Raw genomic sequence first — 24501 nt, 5'->3', positions numbered from 1 at the left:
CCTTGACAGCACTGAATGAGACCTCATCACTATTAAACATAGTAACAGGTACAATGTGTGAGAAACTGGAAAATTGCGTAACTCTTCAAAAGTGTGTCTTAGGAATTGTCATTACTTGAAATCTAAAACTTTTTTTTCTGATATAGGTATCTGGAGATGGGTATAAACCGTCGCAAGGAGGCATTGTTACAGGAAAGAGAAAAGAGAGAAAGGGCATATCTCCAGGGTGTGGCAGAGGAAAGGGACTACATGTCAGACAGTGAGGTTGGCAACATAAGAGAAAGTCAAGGGGAAGGCCTTGAGAGACCACGAACTGCACCACAGTCAGAATTTGATCAATTTATCCCTCCCCAAACAGAAGCTGATTCCCAGTACAACACCCTTACAAGCCCCTACTCCCAGTATGGTCAGTATGTTCCTCAGACTCAATCCACAAGCCATTACACCCAACAAAATATCTATCAGCAGCAGTCCCTTTACCATCATCAGGTGTCTCCTTATCAAACACTATCGCTCTCTCATTCTCAGGGTCAGCCTAGCAGCTACCAGCATGCTTTACTTTTACAACAGGGAAAACCACGCCAAACTACTTTATCTGATATAGAGCCCAAAATTAGCACCAACTATGAGGTGATGCGTAACCAGCCTCTCCTCATTGTGCCAACCTCTACAGAAAGTGGCTATGGGGTTGCTCACATGGGGGGCAAGTATGGCAACTTAGATTTGAGGTTAGAGGAGAGAAGCATGGCCTCCAGTCCCATGTCAAGTATTTCTGCTGATTCTTTCTATGCTGATATAGACCATCACAATACCAGGAACTATGTGCTTATAGAGGACATAGGAGAGCTCACTAAGGCCTCAACAGGACTTGGCAGCTCTGGATTTAACATCCCTGATAAAGAGCTATCGAAAACGGACAGATTGATCAGGGCAGCAGAAGCAAGGCGTTCAGCAGAGGTAAATGCTTATTTTCTTGTTTCCTTTTCTATTTCACACCATCTGTGTTTTTAACATTTTTGAATATGATTATTACCCCTCTGGTGATTTGGATTTGTGTTCCAGTGGTACTGAGTACAAATGAAATATGGATAAACAGGTTTTTTTATTTTATTGTTTTATTCTATTGTTATCCCATAATCATCATTGAAATCATTATATGAGTAAGAATATCTTCAAACCCCTAACAGACTAAACTTTTACTCTGTTTTGCGCAAATATTTATAGCACTTTAATTGGCTAACAATTTGTCACGTTAATTTTAATCTAGATATAATGCGACAGACCTACACAAAGTATTGTTTTATTTTAATGTGAAAAGAAACACCTTTTGAACACCAGTGTTTGAGGGTTCTTACTTGACCAGATCCAAACTTCTAGAGGCAAATATTGTTTTTCAATTTCTTTGCTAAAAAGTACAACTTAGTGAAGTTGGGAGGAGTTTGACTTTCAAAATTGAAGCCTTCTCTTAATTTTAAATTGGAATTCAAGCTGAAATTGTTCTGTTTCTAAATACATAAATATATATATAGACAATTTTTTTGACTATGTCACAATTATGTCATGTAATGTTCACAACGAACGCGATTTGAGCAGCAGAGGCAGTAGGTTTACAGGCAAAGTCTATGTTGACGAGCATCAAAGCGCATCAATAGGTCCTGCAGCACATCTCGAGCAGCAGGAGTAACACATCTTGATGCATCTGTCCAGCGCCTCACCATCTTCTAAGCATCTTAGGCGTTTGATGCACTTTACAATCAGTAGATACCGGAGCTGGAAAAAATTTAACTTTTGCTGCTCAACAGACCACATCAAACAATCAGATATGCTGATCTGAGAGCTGGCAGGGAGGTGGGCACAGGGCTGCTCATTCAGAGCTGTTAACATAAAGCCATCAAAATTAAGAAAAATCATGTATGTATATATTAAAACGGAGTAAAACTCAAATAGGTTTACATAAAAAGCAAGGATTTTTTTTCATTTGCCTGCAAAGAAAGTGAGTTCTCTAATCCCTCCCCCCTAAACTAACCTAAACTAACTTAAAATTTATAAACTTGCCAGCAAAATATGTTCTTTTATTCTGGTGCTTGAAGTTTCTACCACATACCTGAAAACCGCTAGCATCTGCATCCAGCGACCAGTAGCACTAGCAGAAAACCCCCAAGAGGTGAAAGGGCCTGAGTAAGCTAATGCTGGATTTCCAGTGACATGCAAGTGCAGTTAGTAATAGCGATATAGCAGTTTTTTTTTCCGTTTTCAGATTGTAAATAGTGATGGGGGGGAATATTTTCACCTTGCGCTGTGCTCCACCCACAGAAATAAACCACAATATTTACCAACATGTTTACGAAGAGATCTATAGATTTAGGCTTTTCTGTTTTCTATTTTCTTTTCTATTTGTTTGGGGTTGTTGTCCATTTGTCTGTGTTTATTCCAGAAGGGCACTGTATTTAACTGCACCCACATTTCCCATACTTTCCTGTTCCTGCACAGGAAGTATCTTCACCATGCCTCAATATAGTTTTAAATGTTGCAACTATTTTTTTATGTACAGTACAATGGTAGACTACTTTGTTGGATCTATTTATTCACGTAACCTTAAAATAAACATCAGAATTTGTAGTTATGGCATTATAAGATATTAAAACAGTTATAAAAATTAACAACAAAATAAAGAACCCTAACCCTATTTACATAATTTAACTGATATATATATTTCCTTTACTCTGAAATATTTTCTTAATATATTGACAGATCTTATATGCAAAATCATAATTGCTAGTACGAATCCATTTACCAAAAAGTGCAAAAACGCTCACTCTAATATGAATGCCTTATTTTCTTACCTTAGGTGGCTGAGTTTTTGGGTTCATCACGTTTTGGAAAAGGAGAAGATGATTCTATGGAGGAGCCGTATGAACTCAAGCTACTGAAGCAACAAATAAAGCAAGAGTTTAGGCGAGGAACTGAAGGACTAGAACATTTAACAGGCCTTGGACTTTCTCATTATCTCTCAAGTGATAGTAGTTTCCGTCACTTCCCTAAAGGAGAGAAATATAGCATTGGACGACTCACTCTTGAAAAGCAAGCTGCAAAGAATCTTCCTGCTGCTATGCTCTACCAGAAACAGATGAAGAACAAAAAGGCTTTGCTAGACTCTAAGACCATCACAAAATTTTCTCCTATTCAGGAAAGTAGAGACCTTGAGCCTGAATTTGGTAGCTACATGGGACCTAGGGCTTCGTCCGTGTCCAGTCTAGCAGCTAGGGCCAGGTTACTTCAGGACGAAATTACATTTGGTTTAAGAAAAAACTTGTCTGAGCAGCAAAAATATTTGGGATCTTCCTTAGGAGCTAACCTTTCTGGTTCTCTAAACCTTGGCCAGTCTCTTAGCTTGGGATCAACTATAAGAGGGACCACTCAAGAGGATGGAACATATCCAAGTGGCACTCGATCCCGTCCCTCTTCGCGCCCCTCTTCTCGACCATCTTCTATATATGGTTTAGATCTGTCCATTAAAAGGGATTTGTCAAGTTCCTCACTCAGACTTAAGACAGATGGGGAGGTCCTGGACGCAGCATTTGCTCCTGGAGTCTCTAGAGCAAAACCCACTAGTTTGCCTATCAGCCAAAGCAGGGGCCGTATCCCCATTGTGGCTCAGAACTCAGAGGAGGAAAGTCCTCTGAGCCCAGTGGGGCAGCCTATGGGTATGGCTAGAGCTTCTGCTGGTCCCTTGCCTCCCATTTCTGCTGACTCCAGAGATCAGTTTGGTTCTAGCCATTCCTTGCCAGAAGTACAACAACATATGAGGGAAGAATCACGGACACGTGGCTACGATAGAGACATCGCTTTCATCATGGATGATCTGCAAGGTGCCATGTCTGACAGTGAAGGTAAATGGACCCTGAGACTAATGAAGCAGTTCAATTGTGCGGATCTGCTTGTGATGCATGCTAATGCCGAGTTGTTTTATTGACTTTGTGCATAAACTGTCTCTTTCAAATTGATCAGTCAATTGATTGTTTCCTTTGTTCTAGGAAAAGTTAAATGGAAGTTTGCATGTTTTTTTATTTCCTTTTGTGCTTCCTCTATATTGCCCTCTCACAAGTACATAAAACTCTCAATCTTATGAGTTTATGTATGTCAGTATTCAGTTCGTCCACTTTTGCTGTGTAATTCCATTTGCATGTTTTATGTTTTTTTACAGATAAATTATCATCCATATTTTTAAATCAAGGCAATTTTAGCAAGTATACATGTTTTGATTTATATATCTGCCTTATTTTTGGAGGATTTAAAATTTGACAGATCAGACACACCATATTTGCTTTAAAGTTAATGTTAAATGGAACAGAGCAACGCATTAAAGTATTTTTTTAAATAAGATGGGAAAAAAAATTACAAATTTAGTTTTCAGGTCCTGTTAACCTGTATAAATACCTTAGTTCAACAACATATTGAATATTGCCATTGTCATTCCAAAAGAAATTAAAAACAATCCACTGGACTTGGTTTCCAAGTTTGAATATTGCCATGGCATTGTATGCAATTTGTCTCTCTACCTATGACTAGTTAAGAATAGAAAATCTACACTCAGTCATATCTTTGTGATGCTGCTGCTTTGTGATGTTGATCATTTTGAATATCATTAGCTAAAAGCTTGGCAAGTAAAATGTCTTCAAACACACAAGCTTAAAAATAAAACAACTTGGAGTTGGTCAACACTTTATAGCAACACTCATACACGTTTAAAAGATTTTAATGTTATTAAATCATTTTGATATGGAACATTTTATAATTTATAGGAAGACATTGTGACTGCTGTTTTATAATTCATAAGAACACAAAATAGCCAGTCTGTATTATCTGATTCACAGACTGGCCATGTATATTTGTAACAATAACTGATTTTCTGGTAATGCAGTGACTATTTTTAAGTATCAAGTTTTTTGTGTGACTTAGTCATGTGTGTCTCATTTCTGTTGGTATTTTTCTTGGATTTTTTTTCTGTACTTTGCATCTTTGCATGTTGTGTAATGGGTGTCTTCCATTTCCATGTTAATAAAATTTATATTTTGGGCTTGTTTTTTGTTTTTGTAGATGTCTTGTTGAAGACAGATAGTAATCAACAGAAAATTTTAGCATGGACTATCAATCTTCATAAAATTGTAACTGGTAGTGTTTCATTACTTTTGTCAAACAGTTATTAAAGCAGCCTCCGGTAAGTTTTTTTTCCCGAAGGATCAGCTTAATTTAAGATATATTCAATGATTTTTCAGGTCAATATACATCACTTGGCATGTATCAAGGCTTCAAGTAGTATTCTCTTCTGAAAAAAGTATGTAAAAGTGCATTCACACCAAACGCAATTCGAGCATCAAAGTCACCACTATTGGACACTTGACATATCCCCAGCAATTTGCATGGGGGTGACAAACTCCAGTCCTGTTACATCAAATCAAAGAAGTTTCTATCTGCTGCTTGCTGTATTCAACTCAGCATGGTGGACCTGTATTTTACAGTGCAAGTCACTGTGGGTTATTTATTATGGAAAGCAGAAGTGTGCCCTCGACCCTGGGTTGACAAGATCCTCCAGGGATTAACCCAGTTTATGAAGGCAAGTAGCTAGAGTTGGTTTATGGTCACTTTCCACTGTGATTTCATCTGACCCAGACCAAAAATTATCCTGCTTCGAGGAAGGATCTCCTGAACAACAGAGCTAAGGTGAGATGGTTTTCTGGAACTCAGACAGGAGCCCCGGGATTTCAGAACAACAATCTTGGCAGAGAGTGCACCAGAGCAGGACAGAGGCGGCCAGCTGTCCACTGCTTGGGAGCTGAGGGAGGATAGCAGGAGTTTAGAGGAGGACAGCAGTTAAGCATAGCAATCGACCAGTCGAAGAGTGTGCACCAAAGCAGCTGCTGAAGGCTCTTGAGCTACAGGAGAAGATGAATAATGAATAATTTAAGTCCTTCCAAGTTTAATAGAAATAACTTTTTAAAAGTCAACCAACACCTCATAAGACCATTACTTAACTTAATTTGTAAAGAAAATAAGATTAAAAAAAGTTTAGTCTTTGCTGGGTTCTTCACCCAAAGTCACAGTCACATACAATTCCTGATTGGTTGTAACACCATAAGACACAAACATTCAGATTTTCCAACGGCAGTGAATGTTGCTTAGCATCCATCACAGGTGTTGCATTGCTGAAAGTGGCAACATTTTGCCTGTCACATCTTTATAAATATGTCCATTGCATTCCAGCACTCCTGAACACTGTATAGGGATGACATTTAAATTGATTACTCAGGTCACTGAAAATGCTTTTGATGTGAATGCACTGTTACTGGAGAGGGTCACTATCACTGAATGGGTCATGTTACCCAGAGCCCCTCTTTAACACAGTCTGGGCTTCCCTTTAAAAGTTGTTAGGCAACAAAGCAGTACGATACTGTCCTGATCAGATATACTTTTGGTTCATGGATGTAGTATTTAATCTATAGCAGGGAATGTGTCTTGTCTCCAAGTAACTTCATGACTTTTCAGTCTCCAAATGGTTTGATATAAGATTGGAAAACAAGGAGGGAGATGGCTTATTTACAGTGCAGTGTTGCCTTTCGCCTTTGGGGGTACTAAACCTGGAAGTTGTGGGTCTATGTCCGGTAGTGGCTAAGTAATACACAATAGTGCTACCTGAGAGCCCTGTCACAACTTGATGATTTAGCCAGAGTATGCCTGATGTCCCAGAGTCATCTAAAGAGCTGGCATACGCTGAACTTTCTATGTATTTTTTCAATTTTGGTTGTATACATCGTGTATTCATAACGAGTCCAGAGTGTATGTCCACCAACAGCCTAACTTATGTATAAAGCACAGCAGCGTAATGCCCATGAAACATCACAAGCCAGTGTCCTGAGGGGAAAGCGATGTGCCCGGAGGTGCCCGGCCTGCATAAAAATATTTCTTTGTTTGGGGTTTAACCTAGCTGCTGTTTACAGCCCACCAAAAAAAAGGATACATAAAAAGAGAAAGAAAGATAGAAGGTTTGCAGTTGCTGCAGATTCAGCGTAACGTCTGATAGGAAGTTTGTTGGCCGCAGGGAGGACCCATCACACTCACCATCTCGCTCACCATATGATGTGGATGCAGTCTGGAGGAGTACTGACGGTTTCCTCCTAGGAACCTCCTTTTTTTTTTTACCAAACACTGCCTACAGTATATGCCATTATACAGTAGCTGTAAGTTAGAAGCACGTTCAGCAGTCATCTGGAACACGTCAAATACGTTGATATGCGTTGGAGATAAGTTCTTGATGAGTTACGCATAAGTTATGCACAAGTTACTCATAGGTTTTGGAAAAGCTGGACACCATGACTTATGAATAACTTACACTAATTGTATGTTAATGATCAGATAATTTACCTGCAACTTATGGCCCATGTACGGCATATGCTGGCATATGCAGAGATGGGAAGTAACAAAGTATAAATACTTCGTTACTGTACTCAAGTATATTTTTCTGATATTTTTACTTTACTTTACTACTTATATTTATGGCGACTTTTTACTTCTACTCCTTACATTTTTACACAAATATCTGTACTTTCTACTCCTTACATTTTAAAAAATTGGCTCGTTACTTTAGTTTTGAATCATTTCAATGGAGTTACCGTTATTATTTTTCACGTCATCAATACCAAATTCAATCTAATTGGATGGGAATCTACGTTGCATTTGACGCACCACTACAAGATGAATCGACAGATTCGGCGGTATTCATTCGCGGCAAATCATTGCAGCTTGGTGGCGGTGGCGTTAGCATAGTAGCATGGACGACGAGATGATTGAAAATGAACACAACGGAGATCTAGTTCTATTGGCAGACATCCATTTAAAATGTAGGCAACGGCATGAAAAAAGTGGTTTCTACTTTTACTTTTATACTTTAAGTAAATTTACAAGCCTGTACTTTGTTACTTTTACTTGAGTGAAGAAGTTTAATCAGTACTTCCACTTTTACCAGAGTATTTTTTAACACAAGTATCTGTACTTTTACTCAAGTATGGAAAGTGAGTACTTTTGCCATCTCTGGGCATATGTTGGGAAATGTTGAGCATGCTCAACATTTCTAGACATAGTCGCTGTATGTTGACATGTGCAAGGTGTTTTAGCGTGCTTCCGCGTACTTCAGCATGCTCAGAACTTACACAAAACGTACCCATAACTTATCCAACGTATGCCAGCATTTTTGCCAGATTTTTAGTATGTCAGGCATACACTGGTCTAAATGGTCAAGGTGTGACAGGGGCATTAGCAAAAGCACAAAATACTTTGGTAAAGTGTTTATCTCTACTTCTATGTATTTCAATGGGATTTTAGGTCAGAGACAATGCAGTAATCGAAGAACTAGAGGAAGAAAATTCACAAAAGGTTTTCAGAATGTTTTAAATAATATAAAAAGTATCTCAAAAATATTTATTTAGCTGCTCAGTAACCCTTAATGAAACATAAATTATGTCGTTTTTTGAAGAAGTTCAAGACAGGTTATAAAACAATATTCCAGAGCTTTTCATTTCTTCCAGAGCACAGTACAAGCCATCATCTGAAAATATAAACAGTGTATTAGAACTGTTAACAGAGGCCAATTTTGAATTGGCTCACCACACAGGGTGCCATTTTGTGAGCTAGCAAAGAGATTTGAACAGTTGAGCATCAATTGTTTGCAAACTGTATTGGTTAGAGAATTTAGAAAGAAATACTTAACCAGGATGCCATTTATGCAACAACTCCCACTGTTTGCAAACCTTCGAAAAACATGCCTGTCCTCCTGAGCCCATTCCAGCTCTCTTATTTTGCAAAGTCTACATCATTTCATTTGCCTGCCTCTTTGATGCAGGTATACCAGACTTTCCAAACTGAGGGACAATACTTTTTTTCTTTTGTATTTAAACTGACAATGGAAAAATATAACCAGACAAAGACCATTTATAACTCCGGAAGAGCTGTAAAGAAACATAATGCAGGATGGAGAAACTATTAACCAAAAAAGAACGAACTTTCACTCAGTTTAGAGGTTTATCTGTGTACTTAATAATCACAACAATTGCAATATGAGGTTTGCAACAATCAATTTGATAAATTCCAGAAATATGTTGAAGAAACCCCTCTCTGCCAGCTGAGTCTAAATTTGGAAGCCATATTCAAGATGCAAAATTCTATGTACAGAAAAACACTGTGCAGTACATATAACACTCCTTCCCCAGTGTCAAAGATGGGCAGCATCATGCAGTAGAAACAATTTTCTTCTGTCATAGAAATAAAGCTGATCAGAGTAAACGGATGGAGCAATCTAGGGGGAAAAAAAAGAAAAAATAGTCTTGCAAAAGTCTTGAGACAGGGCAGAAGGTCATCTTCCAACAACCATAAACAAAGATGTGTAGCCGATGGAAACATAGACTAATGCATACTGTGGTTTTTCAAAATTTTAACTAGCTGGCTTGCATATTAAAGCTGGCAAAACTATTTAAAAAAAATTTTCTAGAAAAAAAAAGGACAATCTTGTGTAATTTTATTCCTGACCTTAGGAACAATACACTTCCCTGCTGTGTATCACCTATATCCCCCATTCCCTAAAAACAGATTTGTGGTTGAAAAATGGCAAATACTGTATGTTGAACATTTATAGGGGTTTCAGTTTTTTTGGCAAGGCACTGTATTAGGAGTAATTTCAAGCATGTTTCTTATTGTATCATTTTTTGAATGCATGTTTTGACCAACTATACTCTCAATACAGATATTTACCATAGCAAGCTTTTGTTGAGATAAGAAAATATATTGTGAAAAGAATTCTGAAAAAAAAACATATAACTTTGTACCCCAGCCGGAGGCCCAAACTGGAATATAGAAGGTGAGACAGCATTTGAATTCCATGTAGTTGCGTAGAGACTGTGACTCCATGCTGCACATCATAATTCTGAATGGTCCACTTCTCTGGCTGATTCTTTAAACATACCAGACTCATGCTGGAATGAACCACCCTCTCGCTAGTATATAGTGCATATCATTTAGCATACCTGTGGTTTCTGACATTTTAGTTTTATTTTTGAATGAACTGTACACCTTTTTTTTTTTCCCAGGAATGTCCGCTCTGTGGTTAAGTAAACATTCTGACTCATTTCTTGTAATCATGCTCATGCACAAAAAAGAAAAAAAAAGAAAACTAATGGCGAAATCATGCGTTATATGTTATAAGTGTCCACAAAATCTTGTTTAAAGTGTTACCCACTGCTTTTTTCTCCAAGACATGCAGCAGTTCATTCGCAGTCATCATTACTGCTGCACCTGCTTCGTTGAATAGGATCTCTGATCATATATGATGTTTAGGCATAGTGTGTTTAACCAACCTGTTTTCCTCTACAAATATATCAGGATTTTCTGGGTTGAAAAATGATAACTGTAATACCTGCAAAATCTCACAAATTTTCCTTATGCTTAAAAAGTATTAAGTGCCTATTAGTTGGGTTTAGGAGGGATTTAGAGAACATTACCATCTGAGTTCCTCAGGATTATGTCAACATAATACAGACATGTCATAGTTATAAGGATTTGCATTCTTAACCCAGCAGATGGAAGAAAATGTATTAAGTCATAACTAAGACTCAAAGCAATCACTATTTTAGGAACCCTTTTTTTATTTTTAGATTTGTAAAGCAAGCATTTAATGACAAATTATTTAGTAGAGTATTTTAAATTATAATTTGATTACACTAATAGTCATTTTAGATTAAATGAGACAAAGTGCAGCATTGCTTTAGCAGTTCTAGAGAGAAAAGATCAGAGATCTTCCTTCATTTTAGAAAATGGGGGTTGGTGTGCAAATAACCTCTATAAAAATGAAAAAAATAATTTAAATAAAATAATTTTAAACATGATTCCTCTGTTGATCTTTGACTGATAAGACAGATTTATCCAACTATTAAACTTATTTTTACAAGCTTGGAGTTTGAATATGATATAATTTTGAAACCTTTCTCTACTTCAGCCTACCACCTGCGGAGGGAGGACACAGACTGGTTTGATAAGCCAAGAGAAGGACAGCCTCAGAGTGGACACATGTTAGATAGGAGACAGGTGTGGTTCAAACTTTGGATTCTTGTATAAAGTTGACTAGAATTTTTTAGCAAACCATACATTATTTATTTTAAAAGTGTTTCTTTTAAAATAAAATGCATAAAATCTGTTTCAGATGAAGTTGGTTCCATACACCTTCCCTCACACTCGCATTAAGCTTAAGAGAGACATGACAGACAACAGCGTCTCAGGTAAAGCACAAATGTATAAACAGCATGTATTGTTAGATTGGTTTTATCAGTTGCATGTTTTTGTTATTACAATCTCTTTCTTATATCAGGTAACGGACTTGGACTCCGTGTGGTGGGTGGTAAGGAGATTCCAGGCAGTCGAGGAGAGATTGGAACCTACATTGCAAAGGTTATTCCAGGAGGCATGGCTGAACAAACAGGGAAAATTGTTGAGGGTAAGTCTGTATATGTGTAAAAAGAGCCTTAAGGCCTGAGCAGGCCAACGTCAAGGGCAACTATAAAGCTTTTCAACCGATAGAACAGGATTAGAATCCAGTATTTACAAGTGCATATAGGCAAATTCTGAACAGTTAAGCCCCCCCCCCAATAAAGAGATCAATGGTATTTAACTGTTTAACATTTTTCATTTGTACCATGCAAACTTCAGTACATTTGCTAGTACTGTATATATTTTTAAAACACGTTATCTTTAAATGGCAATGATATAAACCAAAACTTTAGGACTTCGCATGTGTAGAACTGACCCCTGTTGCAAGATTGTATTTTCTCACTGAAACAAATACAATTTCAGTTATATTTAGAGTTTTGTGGTTTTTATTCACTCATAACGTGAAGAAAAATTAGTTGTAAACCCTGAGCAGCTCATTCTCCTTCCAGCCTGTCCTTTAAATGAAGATACAAACATCCATTACAAAGATGAGTAATGAATAATATTCTGTTCTTTAAGGAATACCTTTGCCTCTAGGATACTATTGCATATCTGACGATACAATGCTGTAGGATAATAGAGCTCCTACATCATCTTGAGTTTTAACAACAGATAAGCTAAGTTATTACACATTTGTTGGATATATCTAAAAGGTCAATCAATGTTATGATTCTCATGTGATGCAAAGTGTTTTACACCATTTGTCCAAGAGTCTGCCCTAACCCTTAAATACCTCAATCACTATATTAAGAAGGGACTATATAGTGTAGTTCATAGTAAACTCAGCTAACTGAGAGTTGGGTCAGATGATCAGTACTTTTAGCTCATTGTTGGTTATTTAACTCTGCCTCCATGCACGGTTCTTGCGCGGCCACATCAAATTCCATTATGCTTTGCCAGGAGAGCTCTCCCAGCAAAGTATTCTGGGATATATCTGCTTATCTAGTGACCATGGATGATAACTACATTTTAGGATGCATTTTTGGAAAATGTATACACTGTATAGATTTACATGCATTTAACCTAAAGCCTCTGTATTATGTTAAATAGACTTAAGTTTTCACACCTACTGATTTTTTATGGATTTTTCCGATTATTTATTACAAAATTTTTTTCCTTAGATGTTTCATTATATGTGTGTTTACAATTCAAACACTAAATATATATCACACAAATGTAACTGCTACCTTTCTTAAATATGAGTGGAAATCTGTACCTGTAGTACAGTAGAGGGAAATTATTTAATTTCAGAAGCTTTAAAAAAAATACCATCGAACTGGTAAACATGGTCCAATTGACTGTATCGTGATATTTGGCTGGACTTCACAGATTCAGGTTGACATGCATTTTTTTGAGGGACATTGCATCTAAAAATACCATATGATTAAATCTGTCCCAGCCTCTGTTGAAGCAGTTATTGTATCCATGTTTTTTGCTGGGCTTGTCTAATTCCCAGGTATGTCTCATTAAAATGTGGAAGAATTCTCCCCCACATTAGTACGCTGTGTGAGTCATTAGACTGAATTTAGCTTCACAAATATCCTGACAGCACTGAAAAATGCTCAGATTGAACCCTGGAGATGCCTATTTATTTGTTCTTTAATTCACCTGAAATTACAATCACTGATGTTCTGAGCCCTATAAACCATCATGATCACTTATGGACCATTAAATATAGCAGTGGTTATGTAGCCTATAATTTACTGGATAAAATTTGGCTTATTATAAAGATGGAAAAAGTGAGTATTGCCAGATTTAAAATATTTAAGGAAAAAAAACTATTATAGCACTACTTTTTATCAAAATAGAACATGTCTCTTAGATGCCAGTCTGATGAAATCTGAAAGCATTTGTCTGTAGTTGTAGAATATTCAAAACACCACCAAAGATAACACAAAGGATACATTTTGATCTAAAGTTTGACTATGTTTCTTTGAATTTGTGTAACAGGTCATTACTGCCATTTGTATAGTCATGCAATAGCTTATTACACGAATAATGTGTATGAGCAGAATTAGTTTCATTTAGGTTTTAAGGGGGGATTGTCTTTTATTTTATATTCACCTTTTTCATTATTGTAGCTTTAGATAGAGCCAAATGTGGGTACAAAGAACCAGAAGCAGGGGGATAAGATTAACTGCATTTAACAATAAAATAAATAGGACTTATGTTGACACAATAGAAAAAGGACACATAACAAACATGAGAGAAACAGGCAGAGGGAAGGGACAATCATGTGGTAAACAAAGTGACCCAGTGAGGTTAAACTGTCATAAACGGGACAGATAGACCCAGTATTCAAGGTGAGACAGTCAGTAGGAAAGTTCAAAACATTTTTGTTAAAAACTAACAAACTGAAACAGAACTGAATCGGGCTGCTAAATTCTGGTTTAGGGAGAAACACAGGTAAGTTAAAACGATCGTCTGAACAGGAGATGATTATCACAGTAAGTCACTTACCTGGTTTCAGTCTATGCCGATGCGCTGCCAACGAGATGCGGCCCTGAGCCGTCCAGAGCGTCCCTGATCCAGCAACCCCAGTGTGCAAGCAGGACTCCGATCCAGGACAGAGATTAAGATCAGACTTGAGTAGTTCTGGAATCCAGGAGTCCGCAGTCCAGTCAGGGGTTCTGATCCACACAGGAACGGACAGATCCGGGTTCAAGGAATCTATCAGAGCGGGAGGGCAGGTTCAGAGTCCCTTGTGTTGAGCATCTAGCTCAGACACAAACGCACAGACAGGCAGAATCCAGCAGCAGTCCAATTGTGGTTCAGGTGAACAGATCATGCAGGGACAGACGGATCCAGTGGGTGGATGGGTATGGAATCAGGAAAACAAAATCACTAGGGAAACGCTCTTACCACTGGTTACGGAATAACTCAACTGAGGACACTGGCTTGAGAATAAACTCCTCACTGGAACAGGGACATGAACCTTGGAAATAAACCTAAAAACAAAACTGACAGACAGGACACTAACAGAAGGCAAAAAGGGAACAAACAATGATCTGGCCTCGATTGCTGGAACTGGGCCCAATATAAGGAAGAACGGCATGTGGATGAGATGAGTGACAATTAGGAGCCAGACAGAGTTAAGCAGGTGAAAGGTATGAATAATTAAGGTGAGCTATCAGGGCAGATCATTACATAAACACTGAGACAGGGCTGGAAAATGAAACACTAACAAGTGGAGCTAACCAGAGGTAATTTGGAGCAGTTGAGGCAGAAGACAGGGCAGTTGAACAAGAAAGGATTATAAAGAAAAGAAGTTTAACTTAAAGACACAGAAAGTCCTCTCCAATGGGAAATGAGTTAGCAACAGCACTACATACACTTCATTCAAATTCATAAAGAGCAGAAATTATTTATAAACTAATAAACTAACACAATAACAAGTATTATTATGGCTAGACTGAAACGATCACAGAAAAATAACAAGAAAATACTTAAAATATAGATTTTAAAGAAAACCAAAGCACAAAAGCTTAATGTACAGTACTGAATAAAAACAATGTTTTTTTCTACCAAATTAACTAAACTAATGCAGTACTTTTATGTAAAACAAACAAATTCAAGCATCAACTTTCTATTACCTTGCTTTTTCTTGGGTCACAGTGAAACTGAACATTCTATAGCCAAAAAACATTTCTGTATAGTTTGCACACACAAAAAAAACTCAGAACAAAGCTTAAATGTAAACTGAGAAACACACTAATTTCTTTCACATTTCTTGATTCTCTTGTAGGAATGCAGGTGTTGGAGTGGAATGGAGTTCCTTTAACTGGGAAGACCTATGAAGAAGTGCAGTGCATTATGGCCAAGCCCTGTGCTGAGGCAGAGCTCTGTGTGAGACTGTGAGTAACATCTAGCAGTGCCTCATTTGTACTCATATATTGTAGCAGTAAGGCGACATTGTACCTTTGATCACGATCTCTCCCCCTCGTCATTTTATTTCTCACCCCTTGACCTGTCGGTGTCATGTGAGTTATAAACTAAGGTCCACCAATTGTAATATCGTATTTTTCTCTTGGATTCCAAGCAGTGACCTTAATATGCTGTCTGACCCGGAGCATCCTCAGGCTCTAGAGGACCATGTCAAAATTAGGGCTGGTATGCATAAAGATTTATGGATACTCTATATCTGCATGTATGTCTAGTCTAAACTAAAGAATACTACACAACTTAGGTTATGTGGAATAATTTTCTCATCAGGTGGCCAGCGATCCCCCGGCGTGGATCCTAAACAGTTAGCTGCTGAGCTCCAAAAGGTGTCCCAGCAGCAAACTCCTGACATAGCAGGAACAGGGTCTGGGAGCTTGGGGATTCTCACTGCATTGGAACGTTCTGCCCTCCTTCACTCAGGCCCTGGGTCAGCAGCCTCCAGTGGAGTCCCAAGCCCTGGCCAGCCAGCATCCCCTGCCATCAACAAGAAACAGCGCTACAAGGTAACTCACATCTTTAAAAGACTGCTCAAAGCGGCAATACAATCTGATTTATTTTTGTCAGTCATCATGAGAAAATGCAAAAAAGGCCCTAAATCCACATTACCATGTATTTGTTCGCTAAATTATTACTTAATTTTTCTTTCATTTCAAATAAATGTTTGAAATCATCAAATAAAATATTCATATCAGATGAGGATTCCCTGAATAATAGCACAAAATATTGTTTTCAAATAATGGCTTATTTTTTTAGATAAAAAAACTTGTTTGAAAAACGAGTTGTGCTACCTTTGATGATATTAACTGCCATCTGGTGTTTGCAATGACTGTCTTTCACATTTTTCAAAAATGTTTAATCAAACAGTATTAGAAAGCTTTTCACCGTAAGTTTATAGTCACATTACAGCAACTGAGATAGACCTAAGTTCAGACGCCACTAAAACCTTCTTTTTGTGTTTTTCTGAAGCCATTCAGTGATGGCATTCTCGATATGTCTTTGACAATAAAATATTAATCTCTTTAATTTATGTGTCTAACTGCAAGTAAATCTGGGGTTAGTAAAGTTTTTCAGATCTAAATCCCATTTGCCTCCTGCATGACAGGTATACTTTGACTTAAGGCCATGAATCGATAGCTGTGTATTCTCCTTCAGGATGTTTTGTTCAAGAGCGGATTGTGTTGTTCTGAAAATGAAGGCAAGCTGTTCAGATCCTACTATATAGCCTTTTGTAGAGAGTCAAGTTTTTTTGAATGTGTATTTTTGTTTAAATAATAATGTTATTAACCTTTGCCTCCCTGTTTTTTCTGGGTTTTTTAGACAGGAGAGGTGATGAAAATACCTCATCCCATCACTGGAGAAATTCAGGTAGTAAACATATCTTGAAAACAAATTATCATTAATATTTGTATTTTACTTTTCTAAGATCAAAGTAATAAAAAATGTGAAGTAGTATTATTCACACCACTTTTCCTCATTCTTTTCCCCGCAGCTCCAGATTAACTATGACAGAAATCTGGGAAACTTGTTTGTACACGTCCTACAAGCCAGGAACTTGGCCCCCCGAGACAATGACGGTTATTCTGACCCTTTTGTGAAGGTCTACCTTCTACCAGGGCGAGGGTGAGCACTGAAAGGGCTTCAGTTTTAACTGAGGTCTTGTCTGTGTTTTCCTTTTGATTTCAAGTCTGTCTTATTTTTTCTCCCCCAGTATTTTCTGACTTTGTAAGTGCTCGGTTAACACTGACTAACCCCTTGAGCTTGTTTGGGAAAAGGACATGAGGACATGAGGCAGTCGTTTTCACTTTGTTATTGACTCATTTGGATTTTACATATTCAAAGTTATCCAAAATATTTTCTTTATGTATAGGCTGGAATTCGACACACTTTCTACATATGTAGAGTGCTTTATATCAACATTTGGATCCCATTAACTTTTTAAAATGGTCTCGTTAGAGCAAAAAGTTTATTAATATAATGCAAATTCAACACGTTAGCGCAAGGCACTTTACAGAGACAATCCAATCAAGTCACACAATCCGATTGGTTAAAAGTTTTCTATAAAAAAATAGCCAGCAGATTGCCTTTGCCACATTGACTTTGCAGGATTTGCGACCTCCTGGATGAGCTTGCACTGACAGTAGACATGTTCTTGCTTTGTGTCATTGGCTTTACAGCCGTACCTCACTCTTAGTCTGAATGCAGTGACAGTTGAGAACAAAAACCCCCTTTTAACAATAAGAAGCCTCTTGCAGAACTTGGATTAATGCAATTGGCATTTGAAATAGACAGAAGCAAACATACAAGGGGAGCATTAATTAGAAGCACTGATCCATGGTAAACTAGCTCCCTAGATGGATCAGTCTAGGAAAATAACAGTTAAGCAGACAAGCTTTGAGACAGTTTTCTTGTCAAAAAAGGTGAAAGACAGCCCATAGGGTCAGAGACAGTAAAAGCTGAGCCTGAGTGGATTGGTTTCTCAGCATAACCCCAAGACAAGATATATACTTTTTTTTTTTTTTTTTTTTTTGCAATAACAATGAACAAAGAAAACTCCAAAGTTTTTCATGCCTCCTATACGAATTGACTAATAATCAACTTCACTTAGATTATTTTCCCTAGCGCTGATCCCTGTTTATCAAGCTCCAGTCACCCTGGAGCTTCAGGAAGACTAATTATCAACATAAACAAAATGAAATCTATCAGACAAATAGAATTTTAACCTGCTTGGCACTGTCCCCTTTATTTCTATCAACAATTACAGCTTATCTTAACTTGTGATTGACTGTATCAAATGTAGCTCTGAGCTGTAACACAAGTACAGATACAAGTTCACTATAGAAGGCCATGAGAATATTGTTAGTAACTTTTACCAGAGCTGTCTCATTGCTGTGATGAGGTTTAAAACCTTAATGAAACTTTTCAAAAATGTCATTTTGGAGTAATTCCTGAACTGATTAGCACTATTCTCAAAAATTTTAGATAAGAGAGTATATTTTTAGAGTATTAGAAATAGGTCTATAACTCAGCTCAAGTAATTTGGCTAGATAGAAGGTTTATTAAAAAAGCTTTATTTACAGCTACCCTAAAGGTCTCTAGTATGAATCCCTGTATTGAGAATTATTCATATCTAAATATAGGCGGAAATCAGAGGAAATACTTCCTTAAATAAGTTGGTTGGTTGGAGCGACCAAATCCAACCCGGTGATGGTCCATCACCGGGTCGGGTTTGGTTCCCCCATCTCCAGCTGTCTCCCTCCCCCCGTCCGCCGGAGTTGCTGGACCAGTCACGATGCTCACAGCTCAGTTCTGCTGCACTGTAGTCGACCAAACTCCTAGATGATTTTGAAATTCCCTCCAGACATTTTTTTAGGTATCGGGAAAAAGAGGACATCTGGTCAGCCTAAATCACAGAAACAGTAGCAACTTCATTTGTTTCACAATTAGCAGAGTTAACTGATAAATCAAACTCTTACCAAATCCGGTCAGGAGAGGACATAACCATCGTCCCATCCACAAAGGCAAAAACTGCGTCCATATGCAAATTTTTCAAAAATAAATAGAGGATTTCCCAGCTAAAACCGGTGTAGCCATGTTTGTTTTGCTTCAGCTTTCCGCCTCTAGTAGATGAGGTGACATCATATACTCCCCTGCATTTCATTGATCCGAAGCGTTTCCGTATCAAGGTCAAACATATCCCTCGGCAAGAAGTATTTTCGGGGGTTTGTGAATTCACAAATTTTGCTTCAAATCATCTTGTCTGCAAGGTAAACCTGGAGTTGCCATGGATGTCCAAGTTGAGCTGGATAGTAGTAATTTCTGAGTATCCACAAAATGCATCTTGCATATAATGCTTCAATTGTTTGCTAGACTGTATCCATGTAGCATGGATGCTTGTCATCACATCTGCAGAATAGCTTTACAAAACCATGCAACAATGCAAACATTACTCTCTCGCACATACCCATAATAACATCCAATGGCTCTTAATTTAACTTGAAAATATCGATTGAGGGCTGCTGAAAACAAAAGCATGGTACAAATTTAGATATTCAGTTGGAAAAAAAATAAACATAAGCATTTAATTACCTTGATTTTCCCATTAAGCACTACTTTGGTCTGTCATATATAAACTTTGTTAAATTATAGAGTAATTTGTGTCGGTTACATGAAGTGTGAAAACATTCAAAGGTCATGAAACTCTCTTCCTAATTTATGTAGCTGGTTCTTATTTTTTCAGAGCTCCTCCACTAATATATACTGCACTCTCTTCCAAAGAACATGTGGAGAACAAGAAAGGATCGATAAGAGCTTTAGTTGCTCTGTAATGATGTCTGTTTTTAGATAATGACCCCATCAGGTCTATATAAGATTACTTACTCTCATTCTGCAAGCAGTGTGAGAGAAAGGAAAGCTCATGTAGAATATTTTTACTCCTCTGCCTCTTGGGTTTGAGGAACAATTTAAAATCCATTTGTCTGATATAAACTGAACTGAACATTGCCAGGGTATCTGCACAGCAGTTTAGATTTAACTGCAGGATTTTGTAGGTCTTACCTAATGTATCATTTGGACAAAAACAAGTGACGTACAATGCAGAAAATATTGATTGCCTCATCTCTCTATCCTTTACTGCTTTTTATTTGTGCACTCTGGGCTTCTCTGACAGTTTTTTCATATTTTTTTGCCTTTCTTGTTTGTGATATCCGCCCTCCTCATCCTCTTCTGGACTCCCTCAGCCAAGTCATGGTTGTCCAGAATGCAAGGTAGTGTGGTGCTGATTGTTTCGTTTCAGTTGATGTGTTTTTTTTATTTTGGGAATGTATCCTAGTGGTTTTCCATCCTTCTGTTGTGTCCTTTGTTTTTTGTCCAAATATAGTTTTTATTTAATTCTATGTGACAACACTCACATCATTGCTTTCTCTCTCTTTTATATGCTTACAACTTTCAAACCGATAAATTCTTATGTTTAACATTTTTTATTCCATGAAAGCATCTCAATCAACAGCAACTTTCAAAATACAACTTTTTGTTTTTACAATCATGCTGAGTATTGACCATTTTGCAAACATTTGCAAATGCAATCCATGATCTGAATATGTTGGTTCCAGTATGTTTGCCTGGGGACCAACATGAGAAACATTTTCGTTTTTATCAAATCTGACTACTTTTGTTCCTGTATATCATGAATCATCAGTGCTGATAACAGGAGAAGGATCAAGTATGCTCAGAAGACCACAAACCCAGAATGGAACCAGACTGTAATTTATAAGAACATCCACTTGGAACAGGTAGGCCTACTCAGCATATTCACACATATATGTTGTGTTTGAATCCATCTGCTCTGTCCTCAGTAGGCCAGATTCATTGCCGATTACATCATAGAGAGGAGCCATGGCCTCTTTGGATTCAAAAAAATCCTACTTATCGGGACCACAAATACAGCCTTGTTGGTTGGAAAGATAGGTCAGCAGTATCCACTGTAGCCTAGGGTGTCACCTTATTCATAGTGAGTCCAAGCAAGCCAGCTGCTCTGTGCTCAGAGGAAAAAGGGAAATGGCGCCGAGCAGTGGTGAATATTGTAGGTGCAGTTTATTATAACACATTAACTCATTGAAAATATTTTTAAAATTGTTAGTGAGTCAGATATGCCCGGCGTAATTTTTGGTTTACTGAATGGTTTTATCTGTCCCTGTGCAAATGGGTTTGGTTGATATTTAAGCACAGGTTCCAACATCTCTGCTGTGTGGGGATTTTAAATCTGATATCCACAACAATGGTACTGCTGCTGCTGAAGCTTCTCAGAAAAGAAATTAGCATACAGAACAGTTGTGAAACAGTCCATTCTTTACCTGCTTTGTGAGTCAACTGTAACACTTGCAAGGCGTCAGAGCTTACGCTGAGTAAGGGGCGTTGACAGCTGAAGAAGGCTCCTTATTTTCATGGCTGTTGAAGGACCAAGTTCATGTAGATTAGGGTCCTTCTGAGGTCGCAGCTGCCGAAATCAAACAGCCATAAACTCATAAACACCCTTAGAGACCTTGCCATAGGACGTTGTGCTTTAGCCCCCTTTGAAATTGCAATGTTTCAGCCTTTTATGAATTTAGGAAGGATTCAGTACTGTTGGCTCTGCCTCAAGGCTGTTATCAGAACCCCAATGAAACCTCTTTTTCGCACTTCTTGATCAAGTAGAAATCTTATAGCTCCTATATGGTCCAGAGCCTGGTGGTGATCATAATTTATCATCATCCATGTTTGCAAATAAATGTTCATTCGAACGCATAAGATATAACTTATTCTTTCCTTGCTGATAAAATACACTTGGGTCTAATTTGTAATACCTGACATTATTTACAAATTTTGTTGTTTTTTTTAAGATAAAGAAACAGATTATTTCCTGACACTTATTTACAGAGATAGAATATCTCATTCTCTGACCATCTGTACTCTTTCCTTCTCCTTGTTTAGTTGAAGAAAAAGACATTGGAGGTAACAGTGTGGGACTATGACAGATCCTCCTCCAATGATTTTCTCGGAGAAGTAAGTAGTGTTGGAATCTTATTTACCTTTTAACTTCAATCTCAAACAAAAGGTTATCTTCATTTCATATTTATCTTAATGCTTATATATGCTGTATTACCTCCAGATTATGATTTCATCAATGCTCACCAAAACCGTTATTCAAAGTCTGTAAGCAATGTTGTTATTTTATTTTCCTGCATTATGATTTTTTTCTTTTCTTTTTAACAGTCATGTCAATATTTGATACTGTGGCAATTAAAAATCTATCTAAATATGTATTTGTACAATGCAGAATCGAGGCTATTAAAAGGTGTTAGCTAGGTTTTTTTGTTTGGCTTTCTGCAGTTCTTTTTCTTTACCCATTCAATGCTTAATCCTTGTATTTTTTTCTGTTTTTCTTCTTTTAACCAAACTTTACTTTTTGCCTTTTTCCTTTACTTTTATGTGAAATGTGTTAATTAACTTGAGTTACCGCTGTTAAATCCACATGTAATGTGGATTTCACTCTAATACATACAGAAATACATACAAATACAAAAATATTTCTCCAGTGTTCATTTTATCAACTATAAGCACTCCTTAAATCTGTAAGAAAGCCGTAGGAGGTTGTGCTTGCAGCACCCTATTCTGGACACACCATCCCCACAATTAAACATTTTAAGAGCAGCATGATATTTCTGTTTGTGATGGAAGAAGTTGGTAAGATAAGTATGCTGTATATTAACGCACATATCTAGCAGAAAATACCTTATAACACTAGCAGCTGTACTCGGGCAAATTGCAGTTTTAGAGGCCTTACTGACTATAAACAGATATCACAACTTTATAATTTTTGTGTTTTCTGAAAGCCATGGGACAGTTTGCCTTAACTTTACAATGATAAACCAGTTTAAGCTTGAGTTTGAAATCACAATCTGGCAAATTCGGAAAAGCTTTAAATGGTATGCGTATTTTTATGCAGTAAGGACTGCATTGCAGTGTTTTTTCAGCATCTATTTTAATAATTGTGCTTATTCTTTTAACTGTAGCAATGTGTATTTCAGGTTCTCATTGACTTGTCAAACACAGCTCAGCTGGACAACACTCCCCGCTGGCTACCCTTGAAAGAACAAAGTGAAAGTATTGAACACAGCAGAGCTCACCATGCTGCGCAAGCTCCACCAGGGTCTGGGTCAGGACAAGGTCATAGTCAGGGACTTTGCACAGGCCAGAGTCATATGTCAGGGTCTGGACAGGGTCAAGTACCAGGACAGGGAGATTTGAGTCAGGATTCACCTAAAAATTCTGTGATCAAGAGCAGAAGCCATGGAATCTTCCCTGATCCAGCAAAAGGTAAGCTATATAAATTACATACATACATTTTTAAATATCATTGGTATTTGTTCAAAACGTGGCACAACCTAAATATTATTGCTAATGGTATAAAGCTTCATTTAGCCGTTTTTTGATGTTTGCAAGCAGATCAACCCAAGAACAATTCTCTTCTTCTAGACACACAAATGTTACCTTTGGAAAAGTCACACAGCAGCCCAGGTAGCTCCAAGTCTTCATCTGATGGCCAACTGCGGTCTCATGGCCCTTCTCGAAGTCAAAGCAAGAGTAGTGTCACTCAGGCCCACCTTGAGGATGCTGGGATAGCCATTGCTGCCGCAGAGGCTGCCGTGCAGCAGTCCCGCCTGCAACCAAGTAAATCCCTTCCCTACCGTTAACACAAGTCCCATGACATGCCTCCTTTTTACCTATGCATGCAACTTTTGTTGGGACTGTTTTAATTGAACCTTAATTGCTCTGCATTAACCACCCTTATATTTACCTTTGGACTCTGCTTGGGTCACGTTTTCTCTGTTTATAAATTGTTTTGCGGTGATAGATGATAGTTTCTCTATAAGAGTAAAACTTGTTTATTTTATCAAAAGAAACTTAAAAATAATCAAAGCTAGGAGTCGTGTAAAGTAAAAAAAAAAAGCATGTGCAATAGGCAGTCAGTAAATGGAAAGAGAGAACATCTTATATTTTAATTAAATTATTTTCTTTAGAAAAAGGTTTAAAAATCTTTTACATGTTTGCAGAGATATTGTCACAAGTCAAGTATGGAACAAATGACAATTAAATAATTTGAATGGAAACATAGGCCTCTATTTATCCCCAATAATAACTCCCCTAATCTCTGAAGAACTGTGCATGTGTCAATCCCAAGATTATGGTTTCTCTTCAGAGCCCAAGTGTGGTCGATAACCAACCTGAATGTAGAAACCAAACTGGGATTGCTTTCCCATACATCTTGATTTAAATATACCATAATTTACCATTAAATCCTTATCTCAATTAGATGTAATAAATATAATGTAAACTAAAGATCTTTTAAAAGATGAGTCATTTTTTTAAGCTTATTGAGCATGCAGTTCAACATTCCCTTGCAACCCTATTACAGTGCTTAGTACTTTGTGGTATCACAGTACAGCTCTGTATGTGCATGTCTGACATGAATGAACCCCAGAAAAAAAAGAAACGCAC

At 37.5% G+C, this 24501-nt stretch overlaps 1 protein-coding gene across 1 annotated transcript in view; it reads left to right on the top strand.

The window, feature by feature from the left end:
• The window catches only part of LOC119773615 (protein piccolo-like), a 41693-nt gene that overhangs the window by 2136 nt on the left and 15056 nt on the right, over window positions 1–24501 (top strand). The window contains exons 3-18 of the mRNA XM_038270672.1: window positions 147–957; window positions 2849–3890; window positions 9878–9904; window positions 11039–11127; window positions 11243–11318; window positions 11408–11533; window positions 15272–15380; window positions 15566–15636; window positions 15736–15971; window positions 16786–16833; window positions 16958–17088; window positions 20205–20231; window positions 20663–20756; window positions 21934–22005; window positions 23031–23319; window positions 23479–23673. Coding sequence (XP_038126600.1) covers window positions 147–957; window positions 2849–3890; window positions 9878–9904; window positions 11039–11127; window positions 11243–11318; window positions 11408–11533; window positions 15272–15380; window positions 15566–15636; window positions 15736–15971; window positions 16786–16833; window positions 16958–17088; window positions 20205–20231; window positions 20663–20756; window positions 21934–22005; window positions 23031–23319; window positions 23479–23673 — 3443 coding nt within the window. The remainder of the gene's footprint in view (window positions 1–146; window positions 958–2848; window positions 3891–9877; window positions 9905–11038; window positions 11128–11242; window positions 11319–11407; window positions 11534–15271; window positions 15381–15565; window positions 15637–15735; window positions 15972–16785; window positions 16834–16957; window positions 17089–20204; window positions 20232–20662; window positions 20757–21933; window positions 22006–23030; window positions 23320–23478; window positions 23674–24501) is intronic.

This window comes from Cyprinodon tularosa, unplaced genomic scaffold (assembly GCF_016077235.1).
Source record: "Cyprinodon tularosa strain WSP-4 unplaced genomic scaffold, ASM1607723v1 ctg771, whole genome shotgun sequence".
In the NCBI taxonomy this organism is placed as follows: Eukaryota; Metazoa; Chordata; class Actinopteri; order Cyprinodontiformes; family Cyprinodontidae; genus Cyprinodon; species Cyprinodon tularosa.
The sequence above is the reverse complement of the archived record's forward strand: the minus strand, read 5'-3'. Positions and strand labels throughout refer to the sequence as shown.